This window comes from Bos mutus, chromosome 11 (assembly GCF_027580195.1).
Source record: "Bos mutus isolate GX-2022 chromosome 11, NWIPB_WYAK_1.1, whole genome shotgun sequence".
NCBI classification, from domain to species: Eukaryota; Metazoa; Chordata; class Mammalia; order Artiodactyla; family Bovidae; genus Bos; species Bos mutus.
The window spans coordinates 43,814,758-43,830,008 of NC_091627.1; the positions used below are offsets into that span (position 1 = coordinate 43,814,758).

The following is a 15,251-nucleotide window of genomic DNA, read 5'->3' on the forward strand; positions in this document are numbered from 1 at the left end:
AAACTAACAAATATACAAGTAGACCTAAAAAGTGTCTATTACTTACCCACTTTCAGCTAAGGCCTCTCTTGTTTTTATTGGCAAGGTGCTTGTTTCCAGCAAGTGCTTCAGGGAAGTAACTTCTTCTTCAGTATCAGGGACAAATATGGAAGGAAAACATGCTTCGAAAATTCGCTCCAGGCGGTTTAGTAAAGCTGTCTGTATCAAAACACCCCCCAAAAGTTTATTTTCACTTTCAAAATTTTAACAGTGTCACAGCTTTATCATTAATATAGACACACTCACTCCCACAGACCGATATTCTGTCCACTGCTAAGGGGTGGAGGAACTACTAGACAGATACAGGAAGCACTAAGTGGAAGAAGCGTAACTACTCATAAACAAAGAAAGTGAAGTCGCTCAGTCGCGTCAGACTCTTTGCGACCCCACAGACTGAAGCCTGCCAGGCTCCTCCATTCATGGGATTTTCCAGGCAAGAGTACTGGAGTGGGTTTCCATTTCCTTCTCCAGGGGATGTTCCCGACCCAGGGATTGAACCCGGGTCTACCTACATTGTAGGCAGATGCTTTACTGTCTGAGCCACCAGGGAAGATAACTACTCATAGAACACTTTAAAATAATTGTGGTGATACAATGATGACAAATAAATGTAGTTACACATCAAGCATTATGCCTGTCACTTTACAAACATTACCTTACTTAACTGACTACAAAATTCTACAAAGAAGAAATTATTACCCCCTTATACAGTGAGAAAGCAATCAAAGTTTGAATTATCTTCCCAAAGCAAAAACAAAACAAAAAAACCCAGTCAATATTCATATTCTTTTCAATACACTGGGGTGTTTCTTACTACCACTCACATACTCTCTATTTAGAACAATAAGACTGGATGCTGGCAAGAAGTGTTATGCTATTATATAATAGTTGAACAGAACCTAAATACAAACACTTGAATTTTGAAAATATTTTTTAAAATAAAAAATTTTTTACTGAAATATAGTTGATTTATCAGTTCAGTTCAGTTTAGTCGCTCAGTGGTGTCCGACTCTTTGCAACCCCATGAACCACAGCACGCTAGGCCTCCCTGTCCAACTCCCAGAGTCTACCCAAACCCATGTCCATTGAGTTGGTGATGCCATCCAGCCATCTCATCCTCTGTCCTCCCTTTCTCCTCCTGTCCTCAATCTTTCCCAGCATCAGGGTCTTTTCAAATGAGTCAGCTCTTCGCATCAGGTGGCCAAAGTATTGGAGTTTCAGAATCAACATCAGTTCTTCCAATGAACAACCAAGACTGATCTTTAGGATGGACTAGTTGGATCTCCTTCAGTCCAAAGGACTCTCAAGAGTCTTCTCCAACACCACAGTTCAAAAGCATCAATTCTTTGGCGCTCAGCTTTCTTTATAGTCCAACTCTCACATCCATACATGACCACTGGAAAAACCAGAGCCTTGACTAGACAGACCTTTGTTGGCAAAGTAATGTCTCTGCTTTTTAATATGTTGTCTAGGTTGGTCATACCTTTCCTTCCAAGAGTAAGTTTCTTTTAATTTCATGACTGCAATCACCATCTGCAGTGATTTTGGAGCCCAGAAAAACAAAGTCAGACACTGTTTCCACTGTTTCCCCATCTATTTGCCATGAAGTGATGGGATCAGATGCCATAATCTTAGTTTTCTAAGCTTTAAGCCAACTTTTTCACTCTCCTCTTTCACTTTCATCAAGAGGTTCTTTAGTTCTTCTTCACTTTCTGCCATAAAGGTGGTGTCATCTGCATATCTGAGGTTATTGATATTTCTCCTGGCAATCTTGATTCCAGCTTGTGCTAGTTGATTTATATGTTATGTTAATTTCTTCTGTACAGGAAAGTGACTCAATTATACATATGTATTATATATATATATACACACACACATATATATATTCTTTTCCATATTCTTTTCTATTATGGTTTGTCACAGAATATTGAATGTAGTCCCCAGTGCTATATAGTATGACCTTGTTGTGAAAACCTTTCAGAAATATCTCTGCTGCTAATAGAACAAAGGGGGAAAGAATGTCCATTATGACTAAGAAATTTAACAGCTCATTTGTCATTCTGATTATCTGTGTTATCTTTTAGATATTCCATTTCTCTACTCTTCTATGGTGTGTATATTTGGGGTTTTGAATAGTACACTCCCTTTCCTCCAAGCAAAGCTTGCATACTCCCTAGAGTATTTTCTCTGAGAACACTGGCATTTTGGACTATTTTTACTGATTGAAACTTGTTGTATTCAGACTAACTTAGATTTGGGGGGTACTAGTAGGTTTCGTGTATGTGCAACCTACAAAAACATTTATTCCCACTTTCCTAACTTTATTTCAGATACATGTAAAATATTTTCAACTTAGCTTACCTTACTACTTAAAACACCAACCAGAAATACAAAATGTTAGGTTAAAGCTTACTGCAAGATTAAATGCACCACTGAAAATGCCACTCACTGTACAAGAAAAATGCCACAAAATGATGGTACTTTCTGCCAAGTAACAAAAACAAGTGAATGTTGATTTCTGTTGTTTAGTATAGTCAGCAAACAGGAAGATGAAAAACAAAAGGAAAAACTTTCATACACCTATTTTCCAAAGCAAAATCTCTTTTGAAAACTGTTATCAGAGCAAAAAACTTAATGCTGCATAATTAGTCTCAGGGTACTTTTTTGCTATCTCTACAAAAGTTAGTCTAACACCTTCATTATATTCATCTGTGTGATATGGGAAAAGGTTCTCAGTATCAATTATGAAACCTACAGTAAAGAGTAGAGTCAAGATCCCAAGGCTTGTGAAATTTGAGTGCGTCAAGGGGACCCACACTTACTCGCTTCAACAGAGGGAATGGACAGACATTACTTTTAAAGGGATCAGATAACCATCTAATTGGAAACATAATAAGCACTTGCTCCTCCTGGGCAGGGAAGGTAAACAAACACTCACACATGACCAAATTTTAATTCTCTGTAAATTAAAACAGAATCTTCTTGTATCCTCTTTGTTATCCGTTTAATGGGATAGAAAAAAATATGTATCTCTCTAGGGATGAAAGAAAGGATTTCAAAGCATATTTAATCATTTTGATCAATCATTAAATGTAACTACCAGGTCTTACATATGAAAGTGTTAGTCGTTCAGTCGTGTCTGACTCTTTATGATCCCATGGACTGTCCATGGAAATAACCAGGTAAGAATACTGGAGTGGGTAGCCATTCCCTCCTCCAGGGGATCTTGCTGACCCAGGGATCAAAGCCGGGTCTCCTGCACTGGAGGCAGATCCTTTACCATCTGAGTCACCAAAGTCTTAGGTATACTAGTAAGCAAATCCTCACATCAGTGGAATGTATTGAAGAAATAGAATGTTATTTAAACCTAATCACTTTCAAACTTTGCTTTAAACTTCTTCCCCAACCTTTTTTCATAAATAATAAAATTACATGGAAATTTTAAAGGAAAGTTCCATATGACTTTAGGATTAGATATGACAAGTCAATTGCTTCAAATCTTTTTGTTGAATGAGGTAGAGCAGGAGTTGGCAGATTTTTTTCTCTGTAAAGCCAGATAGTGAATATATTTTGTATTGCAGGCCATCCATAAACAAATAAGTGTGGGTGTGTTGCAATGAAACTTTGTTTACTAAAACAGGCAGCAGGACAGATTTGTTTTCTAGGCCATAGTTTGTTGATCCCTGCTGCTGCTGCTGCTGCTAAGTCACTTCAGTATCCGACTCTGTGTGATTCCATAGATGGCAGCCCACCAGGCTCCCCCCGTCCCTGGGATTCTCCAGGTAAGAACACTGGAGTGGGTTGCCATTTCCTTCTCCATGCTGATCCCTGAGGTAGAGCCAAAAATTTAAAATGAAGATTCAAATAACCAGAATCCACTAACTGAACAGTACCACCCACCATAAGGAGGAACTCTTTAACAGTTCAATAAGAAAGCAGCTAACAGAATTAACATATTCTGATTAAAATTAAACTTCCTAACATTTTATTTTTAAAAATTAAACTGTATATTAAAGTATAGTTTATTTACAATGTTGTGCCAATCTGACTTACAACAAAGTGACAGGTATACACATATATGCATTTTTAAAAAATATTCTTTTCCATTATGGTTTATCACAGGATGTTGAGTATAGTTCCCTGTAATATACATTAGGACCTTGTTGTTTATCCATTTTAAATGTAAACAGTTTGCATTCGTCAACTCCAAACTCACGGTCCATCCCTCTCTCTCTCTCCCTCTTGGCAGCCCAAAGTCTGTTCTCTATGAGTCTGTTTCTGTTTTGTAAATAGGTTCTTTTGTATCATATTCTAGATTCCACATATAAATAATATCATTATTTTTTAAAGTATATTGTTTTAACTATCCACAAGACCAGTTTGATGCTAAAAGGGTTGTATTTCGTTCATGGTAATAAGCATTGCCAAATTTCATTTACTACTAGTTAATTCCAGTAAGTAAATGGCTGATGTAATTATAATACTTCAGTAGAGGACTGTGGACCCAAGGGGCTGAGACTCAGTTTCAGAGTTTATAAACAGAAGCTATCAGGGCCTACCTCACAGGGTGAATAATAAATTAGAGGAGTGAATGTTTGACACTCAGTGTGTTCTCAAGAAGTGATAGCTTTTATGACTACTGTTGTTATACAGATGACACATACAGACAAAATGGCATGCCAAGGAATAAAATAAATGTCAAAACTAGGTTCAAATCTCATTAAGGCTATTTCTCTACCACTATTTAACATTCTATATCATGATTAAAATACTTGTCTCAATTTATATCAATTTCTACCATATTGTAATAAGAAATTAAATAACCAAATATTCTGTGCGCTCCCTAAGGTCTTCCTATCAAGTTAGGAGTCAAGTACCTAAGTAAAAATATGTCATTAAGAGCTGCTTATATAAACAGAATCTGTTATTGCTACTTCTTGAGGATTTTAAATTTTGAAAATTGGTGATCATTTTGGTTGATAGTTGGCATTTGTGACTTATATCTTGATCATATTATGAAATACAAAGAGTATAAACCACACATTAGGGGTATTAAGTGCTTTACTTCCCAAGAAACACAACAAAGCTCAAAGATGTGATGGAACATAGTCCAAATAACTTAGTAAGTAGAAGAGGTATAAGAATATAACATTAATGCCAGAAGAAGAGAAACTAACCTACCGCAAGAATAGCTTCTCCTGTGATCAGGCAGACAAACTTCTTGGAAAAAAAAAAAAAAACGGATTTTCTAAAACACTGTAATCAGACACTAAATTTTAAAAAACTCACTGCTATTTTGAGCAAGATTGATACTGCCAAAGGTTTCAGGTTTTTGTCATGCAATTTTTCCCTCAACACTGCCAGCCAAGGAAATTTAACATGTGCAACAGCCTTAAAGTCAATAAAGTGAAATATTTTTTAAACTTTGATTTAGTCTACTATCGGAGAAGGCGATGGCACCCCACTCCAGTACTCTTGCCTGGAACATCCCATGGATGGAGGAGCCTGCTAGGCTGCGGTCCATGGGGTCGCTGAGAGTCGGACACGAATGAGCGACTTCACTTTCACTTTTCACTTTCATGCACTGGAGAAGGAAATGGCAACCCACTCCAGTGTTCTTGCCTGGAGAATCCAGGGACGGCGGAGCCTGGTGGGCTACAGTCCATTGGGCCGCTGAGAGTCAGACACGACTGAGTGACTTCACTTTCACTTTAGTCTACTATACATGAGCAAATTATTCATCTAACACTACAATTTAGTTTCTGACAAAGTAAACTGTAAATTTTTACTAAAGAGTCAGTGTTGCACTCCTAATCAATGTGATGGTAACAAAAAAAAGTACACACACATTTAGCATATCAAATATTTAGCTGAAGTTATAACAGTAACTAAATAGCAACTAAATAAAAAACTACCCACTCCAGTTACTTGAATTTCAAATGCCTTCAACTTCAAAGAGGAAAAATAACCATCAGTTCTCTCTTGAATTTAGAATTAGAAAACTGGTGACTGAGCCATGTTTGTCACGTTTGACATATCAAATTCCAGCCTGCAAACAGCAGCGCATCTGGCCATTAAACCTTTAAAGAAACTTGGGCTCTGACAAATGTGGGGTACTTGCTCTTCCAGGCAAGTACCAGGCTCCATTTTATTTTCTCTGTTGTGTCCAGTGCTAGGAAGCCAAGGGAGAAAGTTTGCTACTTACAGAGAAGTGCACTTGTGCTCAGAAGAATTCCTACTTGTCAAAACTATTCTGAGAAGGGAAACTAGCCAGAAGCAGCAGTTTCACTCTCAAGATAGTCTGACAGATGAGTATACAGGCCAACTAGGGGTATCCTACACAAATTATCATTTGCCTATTACATTTTGCTATTCACCAAAACAGTTGGCAACACTGTTTCTTGCACCTTTAAAAGCCATTTTAAAGAAATGTATTTCTGAGATTATTCACGAACAGCTAACATTTATTAAATACTTGTTATGTGCAAGACACTGTGCTAAGCACCTTCACATGTACAATTTCATTTTATCTTGAGAGTTTTGAAGTAAGTCCTATTACTGTTCTCTACATCTCAGGTTCAGGGGAAGTAGCTAATGCAAGTCAGTGCTGAACCTGGATCTGAATCTAGGAGGGTGACTCCAGAGCCTTGATTTTTAGGTATCAATAATTTCTCATCATGGCAAATAGATCGGGAAACAGTGGAAACAGTGTCAGACTTTATTTTCTTGGGCTCCAAAATCACTGCAGATGGTGACCGCAGCCATGAAATTAAAACACACTTGCTCCCTGGAAGAAAAGCTATGACTGACCTAGACAGCATATTAAAAAGCAGAGACATTACTGACAAATTCGTATAGTCAAAGCTATGGTATTTCCAGTAGTCACATATGTGAGAGTTGGGACTATAAAGAAAGCTGAGTGCCAAAGAATTGATGCTTTTGAAATGTAGTGTTGGAGAAGTCTTGAGAGTCCCTTGGACTGCAAGGAGATCAAACCAGTTAATCCTAAAAGAAACGAGTCCTGAATATTCATTGGAAGGACTGATGGTGAAGCTGAAACTCCTGATGCGAAGAACTGACTCACTGGAAAAGACCTTGATGCCGGGAAAGACTGAAGGCAGGAGGAGAAGGGGACAACAGAAGATGACATGGTTGGATGGCATCACTGATTGGATGAACATGAGTTTGAGGAAGCTCTGGATATTGGTGATGGACAGGGAAGCCTGGCGTGCTGTAGTCCATGGGGTCACAAAGAGTCGGATGTGACTGAGCGACAGAACTGAACTGTATTATAACCAGGACCAACTTCTGCAGTAGGCACAGGGCCTGGGGTCCACAATAATTTTAAGGGTTCATGAGAGCATTTTAATAGTTAATATCAGCATACTCATTTTTATACCAAGTTATAAAACAGAATTTATGGGGAAGGGGCTCACAAAAATCATATGTGAAAGTGAAGTCGCTCAGTCGTGTCCGACTCTTTGCGACCCCATGGACTGTAGCCTACCAGGCTCCTCCGTCTATGGGATTCTCCAGGCAAGAGTACTGGAGTGGGTTGCCATTTCCTTCTCCAGGGGATCTTCCCGACCCAGGGATCGAACCTGGGTCTCCCGCATTCCAGGCAGATGCTTTAACCTCTGAGCCACCAGGGAAGCCCAAAATCATATGTGGTCATGGCTATACTACCTTCCAAAGGTTCACTGGCTTTTATAGGATTTCTCTATCTTTCCCAATTTTCTCATTTCTCATATATTTGTTTTCCTATTAGGAAAGACGTATTAGGGTCTTTATTACCTTGGATGTCTCTATATTTTATTTTCTTCAACCCATACAGGATTTCTGGGAAAGCAAAAATGATTACCAAATAAATGATTACCAAATGTTTTAATTCATCAATGAGGGCAAAGCACTAAGCCTGATTTATACTCACTCCCAGTTCTGTCCTATCTCCATGTCTGGGTTTGGAGGAAGAAAGCCCTCAGATATACAAGCAATCATTTCATTTTATTCACTGACGCAAGTCATACTATCTAATACAGGGCTTCTCAGCTGATATGGCTCAGTTACAAACAGGTTTACAGGTCTTCCAAAAATACTGAAAACTATATATGGACATATGGTATTATTCCCTCTTGTGATGGCTAATTTTATGCATCAATTTGACAGGGCCAAGAGGTGCCCAGACATTTGGTCAAACATTTTTCTAGATATATCTGTGAGGGTGTTGCTGAATGAGATTAACATCTCAATTGGTAGACTAAGTAAAGCAGATTGTCTTCCTTAATATGGATGGCCTTCAATCAATTGAAGACTGTTTGCGGACTGTAGATCTTAGGATGTCCATGATCACCTCCATAACTGCATGAGCAAATTCCTTATAAAAAACTGGTCAGTCTGTCTCTCCATGCATGCATGCATCTATGCATCCAACTTCCTGGTTCTATTTCTCTGGAGAACCTTTGACTAATACACCTCTGTTTTGTATAAATGACTACACTGGGGTATAAAGAGACTGTGTACTGAAACTCATTCAAAGTTCCAAAGGAGTGTATAATGCCAGCACCAAAGATCCTAGAATCTGGCTCTTAGGCTAGACAAAGGCACACCTCCTTTAAAGCACCTTGATTTTTTAAGGTAAATTCTAAAATTCCTTCAACATATTTCTAGTTAGTTTTCCTTTCTTCCTTACAAACAGTAGTCGATCGTGTCAACAGTTTTAATATTGATAGCATTAGGTCTTGTTCTTAAGTGGAAGTTTAGAAGAAACATAAAATCCACTGGGCAATTTAATCTTCCATTTAAGAGGCTATCTTATGCCTTACCATCATTAAATATTAAGTAAGATATCAAGTACAATCTACAATTGTATACTTATCAATCCCTAATTTCAAGCTATATAAGAAGAGTAACCAATTCCCTATGCTCTAAAAAAATGGTTTGCTGCTTTTGCACAATTTCTGGATAAATCTAATAAAGTATTTCTATTTTGGAATTAAAGACCAGAAATTCAAATTTTCTGAAGGAAATAAAACAAAAGTAATTGCTGTCCAAATACTTCAAGCAAGCAAAGAGCTATAACGCCTAAAATCTCCATTTCTTTCTTTCTTTTCAAATTGAGATGTTACTGACTTATAATATTATGTTTCATACGAATAGTTCAATATGTGTATATACTACAAAATGATCACCATAGTCACATATTTTTCTTTTCTTGTGATGAGAACTTTTAAGAACTACTCTCTTAGCAACTTTCAAAACAAAACGAAGTATTACTAACTCATCACCATGCTGTACATTGCATCTCTAGGACTGATTTATTTTGTAACTGGGAGGTTGTACCTTTTGACTACTTAATTTCTTTATTTTGTTGCTTACTTATGTTTTCAGTCATAAGTTCAAGTGTTTACCTACAGAAAGGAAAACCTGCACAAATATCAGGCAGGTGATTAAATAAACAAAGGTGAATATGTCATTACACTCAGTATGAGAATGCTGGCTCTGCTAAGCAAACCAATAACTGAATCTCAAAATAACATAAGCCAAAGTATTAGTGATTCTCTTCTTTTTCTTTTTCGGGACATTCAATTTTTAAAGCTCTCAAGATAAATCTTCTTCTAATAACATTTTCCCAGTAGTGTTATCAGTTAGATGGCTAATAAAAGAAAATGATTCATAGCTTTCTTTTCTATAGTCAATTAATATAAAGAGATTACTTACCCCAATTACCTAAATTCTCAAATAACACCCAGAGAAACATTTTAAAATTTTTACAAAAGCTCAGGGTTTAATGCAGTGTTCATGACATTATTGCCTTTACCATATATCTAGGAAAAAGCATCTTGACTATTTCAATAAAGGTTCCTTCCTAGAAGATTAACAGATTAAAAAAAATAAAACTGTTAGAACAATATACATAATGGTCTTTTGAAAAAACACTACTTTCAAAGTAAGGAGATTTTTATTATTGTCATTTTATTTTGTTCAACTCTTAGCCCCAAAAGTGAAAAATAGTTTTGACCTTTTTCTAATTCGTACACTAGAGACAGCACTAATTTGCTTTTCTCTACAATTTATAAGAATGTTAACAGGAAAATGAAATAAACTGAACTCCAGGCTCTCAGAAAAAAAAAAAATTCACTGAGGGGGAAGAATATTTCTCAATAAATGGTCATTATGGTTTTTACATCAAGGTCTGAACCCTCTGAGGCTTGCTGGAATCACATTTGAGAATTGGGTTGACTAGGAGCATTTTAGAAATTTGAAAGAGTTTTTTCTAGACTCTTTCCTAAGTAACAAATTATTGCAATAAGGTTGCAATAATTGATTGTCTCAATCTAGGAAAGATATATTTTATTAAAATGTTAAGATATCCCTTTGTAGGCTGAAAAAGGAAAGTACTAAAAATAGGGACCTGGACAATGTCACATACATAGTGAAAAGTCAAAGAAATTTCAAATAACAACTATATCATTTGTCTGACTTCACAAACAATGAACTGTTGCCTGTGTTTGCTTAATTGCATTAACTGAGCTCTGAATTCTAAAAGACTCTCACAACATTCTGTCAAAGTACACTTTGATGGCACTCTGTTCAGGACAGAATTGCTGTATCTTGGTAAGATTCAATCTACAATCAAAGTTTTACAACTTACAATTAAAAAAAAAAACCCAATGTTTACATTAATATGTGAGGATTTCTGCACTGTCCCCCATTACATGGTAGCAGCTAGGATAAAGATTTTAGGATAAATATTAGTAAATCTATTCCTCTCTAAGAGAACTAGATTAATGTGCATTTCAGCAGATTCTGAAAAAGGAAGAAATTACAGGTCACAGGCCTCCTTCACAATAGCAGGATAAGGATGAAAGTCACTTTCCATCTCCCCAACTCAATTCCTTTCCAAATTCCTCTTCTAGCCCCACTTCCAGCAGTTTCTCCTTTATAACATCCATCTCCAAGTTTTGCTCATTTTGCATAACCCATTCAGCAAAAAGAAAAGCTTGAGGATGGAACCAGACAAATCTCAGGAAGTCAATGCATCCTGCTATATCTATACCATTTGTGTTTTATTTTTACAAAACAGAACCATACTACAAGATTCTTATTTTTCAGTGTATTTTTTTCACTCATTAAAAGATTTACTGTCCTTTTATCTTCACAAAAGTCTGCTGCAACAGATATTATCTACTTTTTATAGACAACTGAGTTCAGAAGTAGTTTGTCCAAAATCATAATGCTATACGACACTGAGTCAAAATTCGAACTCAGATCTGTAAGATTCCATAAAGCCCATGTACTTTATTTCCTCCTAGTATATCTAGTTATCAAATTATACATAAATAATCAGTTCATAGGTTGCAAAAAAAAAATCCTTTTTTAAGTGGTTATACTTTAAAAATTCATTATATAATGACAATGTTTAAAGTTCTAAGGTTATAAATTAAAGACCATCCAATACCAGTGTCACCCTATACTCTAGTAAGATGAAAGTAAACAGGGAAAGGATTAGGTCAAAAACCAATAGTCTTTGCTTTGCGTTATATAATTAATTCACTCTTTGTTTAAAATTGTAAGCTTCTGCCTCAATAATGAATTCAATAATGAATTACTCAACAAGAATAATACATATTAGCCAAACCATGTAATAACAGAATTAGCAAATTAAGCTATTCAGACACTCAATGTCAAATGAAAAGTGATCCGTTGTGCACTCCAATGGGTGGTACCATAATTTCTATAAAATCTTAATGTATTAGAGATATCAAAGCAATGATGTATAACCATTTCAATTAACCAGACTTCGGAAATATTTTCAATTGAAAATGGTTTGCTTAGCAAAAGATAACTGAAGAATTTGTTGATTCTGATTCTCAGTATCTTTAAAATAGGCCTGTGGACCAAGTTAATACTTGGTAATAATACATGTATCAATAAAAAGCAGTGATTTTCAAGGAAATGCTCTCTTCTACACTCCTAGGGTTGAGGAAAGGTTAAATGTAGCACAGGGTACAACTCAGGACTGCGGAACAATCTGAATAACATACTGCACCTCTACTTTAGGGGCTACTTTAGGTCAAAATAAACCTTAATGAATCTTCTATGAAATTCTGGACCAGAAAAAGATAAAGGACAAGGGCTAAGGGGTACAAATATTCTCCCTGACAAGGCTAATTCCTAAGAAAAGTAAACATAAACACACATTTGCAAGAAATTTTAAGCAAATAAACAGTCACATTAAGTCAAGGTATGGCTGTTTCCTGTCCTAGGTCTAACCCTCAATTGTGTCCTACTCTTTGCGACCCCATAGACTGTAGCCCACTAGGCACCTCTGTCCATGGGATTTCCCAGGCAAGAATACTGGAGTGGGTTGCCATTCCCTTCTCCAGGGAATCTTCCCAACCCAGGGATCCAACACCGGTCTCCTGCATTGCAGATAGATTCTTTACCATCTGAGCAACCAGGGAAGCCCTCTTGTTCTATGTCTAACCCTTAATTTATCTCACAGCCTCATCCCAGGTCTTTTATTAGCTATTAAACTCTGAGGCCCAAATCTGCTTTTTTCAAATCCTTTTTCTAACCTTCAAGTCCCTATAGCCTTCAGCACAGACTGAGGTTTCAAATTCTGCTTGCTCTTGTCTACAATCAAAATTTGTCCTAGACAAAATTAAGAGATTATTTTCTGAAGCTTAAATCTTAGTTTAACCTTGTAAAATCACTCATAAGGTAGAAACTGAAGGATTTGGTGGAATAGTTCATTAGCTAATTAATGAATTTTTACATAAGTGGTATTTATATCTACCAAAAAACTAAGTTGATGAATTTCTATAAATATTAAAGAAACAGATAAAGAAAAATCTTACCAAGCATTATTATAGGAATGTCTCTTTAATCAAGTGATTGTGAAACATGTAACTAATCTACAAATCTGGCAAACATTATGTATCATAAAGAGACTCCTTTAACAGGTACCCAATTACAAAATGCTCTTTGAAAAGCTGAATTAGAGACCTCCACAGCATTGTTATACAAAACAGAGAAAAATCAGTAAATACCTGAACTGAAGTGGTTGTTTCGTGTAAATGACCACCAGCAACTGCTCCTTTGGAAGCTGCTAAGGAGACACTGTGCACTTTGGGGGTTCCCGGAGTATCAATCTCTCCATCTGTCCTATGTGACTGCCAGGCTTCCTTTCGATGATGAGATTCAGTGGCTTGCTGGTCTCCAAAAGCAGCCCAGGAACAGCTATCTTTCTGTTCATCCTCAAAAGCATTCCAATCTACAACCTGGCTAGGACCAGCTGAACTGAAGTCCGCAAAATCATCTGAGTCTTGAAAAGCACTGCAGTCATCTTGAATATTTGGCACAGAATCAAAGTCTCCAAACTCACCTTCTTGCCCAATTTCCAGTTTTGAAATAGGTTCAGTGCCTGTCCCAGTAGGTTTTCTTGCCAAACTGCATCCCTCTGATAAACTATCAGAAGTCTGTTTTAGGTCTGACTCAGTAAATATAATTTCCTCTTGGCAAGAGACAGTATTTGATTCCCCGAATTCTCCAAAGTCATCACCTGGTTCACTCAAATGTGGAAAGTGCTCTGAGGACTCTTCAAAAGTGACATCACTCATTGAGTCTTGTGTACCAGCAGTAACAAAAGGTGGAGTTGTGCCACTGGCTGTGCCAAAGTCACCAAAATCATCCTCAATGGTATCGTTGCAAGTCACAAAGTCATTACTACTATCACCATTTTTTACACTCACAGAATCATCTAAAACATTTTCTTCTGTAGGATCAAAGCTGAGGCTCTGGGAGTCAGTAAACCCTCTAATTTCTTCTTTGGAAGAACCAACTTCATCATCTGCATCCAAAGTTTTAGTAGAAACCATGCACAGATCAGAACATTTAGAAGTGAATATATCAAGATTTTCCTCAATTTTACATTGTTCTCTCCTACTGGCTTCTGAATTTTCAGCTGGGTCTGCCAAACTCCAAGCCTCTGACTGAACACTTGAATTGAAAAATTCATCTTGTTGCAATGTGGGAAGGCCTTGCTTTCCCCTGCTGAAACCCCTGTCACTCGTTACGCTTATTTTTGAAACACAAACCTGATCCTTTCTAGCAGTGTCTCCTTTATCATCACAGCTTCTATCCAAAGACACTTCTTTTATAGAATTCAGTTCATTGACTCTATTAATTTTGTTTTCCTGAATGGTTAGTGCCTCATCATTTAAAACTGCACATTCTATTTCTTCTAGTTGTATCCTTTCTTTTCTGGAAAATGTGGCAAAATCTGCAAATTCCTCAGCAGGACTAGGTGCATAGTCTAAATTATACTCAGTACTATAAGTGCTAAGAGGCTTTCGTCCTTTTGAATCAGCTGCAGCGTCCAGATCATCTGTTCCCTGAGGATTTACAGTTTCCAACACTGCAAACCCATTTGTTAGAATCTCCAGACAAGGCGGCTTTTCACCATTGCAGCTCTCTAACTGCTTGTTCTGATGAACAACATTCAGGTCAGTTCTAAAATCTCCTGGAGAGAAACTTTCAGGTGTTCCAACATTCTGTCTCTGCTCCACTTCTTTATCTCGTGGACTTTCTATGCCATCAATGGAAGTATCTAAAGTTTTAGATGAAATTATTTCTTTGCTGGTGGTAGAAAGTAAAACATCAGACTGTCCTTTCACAGGAGAAGAAAGTTCAGCAGTGATGTCTTTATCGTTACTATTTTTAATGGACTTAAAGCTTGTAAGGCTATCTACATTTTCTGAGAAATCATGAATTGGCATAAAATGGTTTGAAGGTACAAACTCTTCCTTGGGACGAGTGTAATCTGGTGTATCAAAATCAACAAACCCTACACCAGACGGGCTAACTTCAGAAAACCCACCAAATTCCCCAAATTCATCGTCATCATCATCCTCAGCTCCGTTGTCTAGTGGTGGTGGGGACGAAGAGTACATTCGAATGATGTCTGGCTCCATTGTTCAATTGCTTTCAATACTTAATTTATACCTGGAAAAAAAAAAAAAAGATTTCTTTTTAGGGAACAGATTACATACAACAAAGTCATTCAGAATTCTCTCAAAGAAACTTCAAAACAGTGTAAATTTACAGTGCTCTGCTTTTTATTTTTTAAACTATTTTTCTGTAAAGCAATTATCCTTCAATTAAAAATTGAATTTTCAAAATTTAAAAATTTTTAAAAAACCTAAAAAAAA

The 15,251-nt window shown here is 36.7% G+C and overlaps 1 protein-coding gene and 1 non-coding gene across 4 annotated transcripts in view; both read right to left on the reverse strand.

Moving 5' to 3' along the window:
* The window catches only part of AFTPH (aftiphilin), a 74,630-nt gene that overhangs the window by 25,354 nt on the left and 34,025 nt on the right, over positions 1–15,251 (reverse strand). For all 3 annotated transcript variants that reach the window (XR_011466035.1, XM_005891834.2, XM_005891835.2), the window contains exons 2-3: positions 13,092–15,045; positions 47–198 (exon numbers count right to left, since the gene is read on the reverse strand). Coding sequence is in view for 2 of the 3 variants with exons in the window: in XM_005891834.2 (XP_005891896.2) it covers positions 47–198; positions 13,092–15,014 (2,075 nt within the window). In the remaining variant the exon portion in view is untranslated. The remainder of the gene's footprint in view (positions 1–46; positions 199–13,091; positions 15,046–15,251) is intronic.
* Positions 7,620–7,691, reverse strand: TRNAS-GGA (transfer RNA serine (anticodon GGA)). The gene has a single exon. It is a non-coding gene; the product is annotated as a tRNA-Ser (tRNA).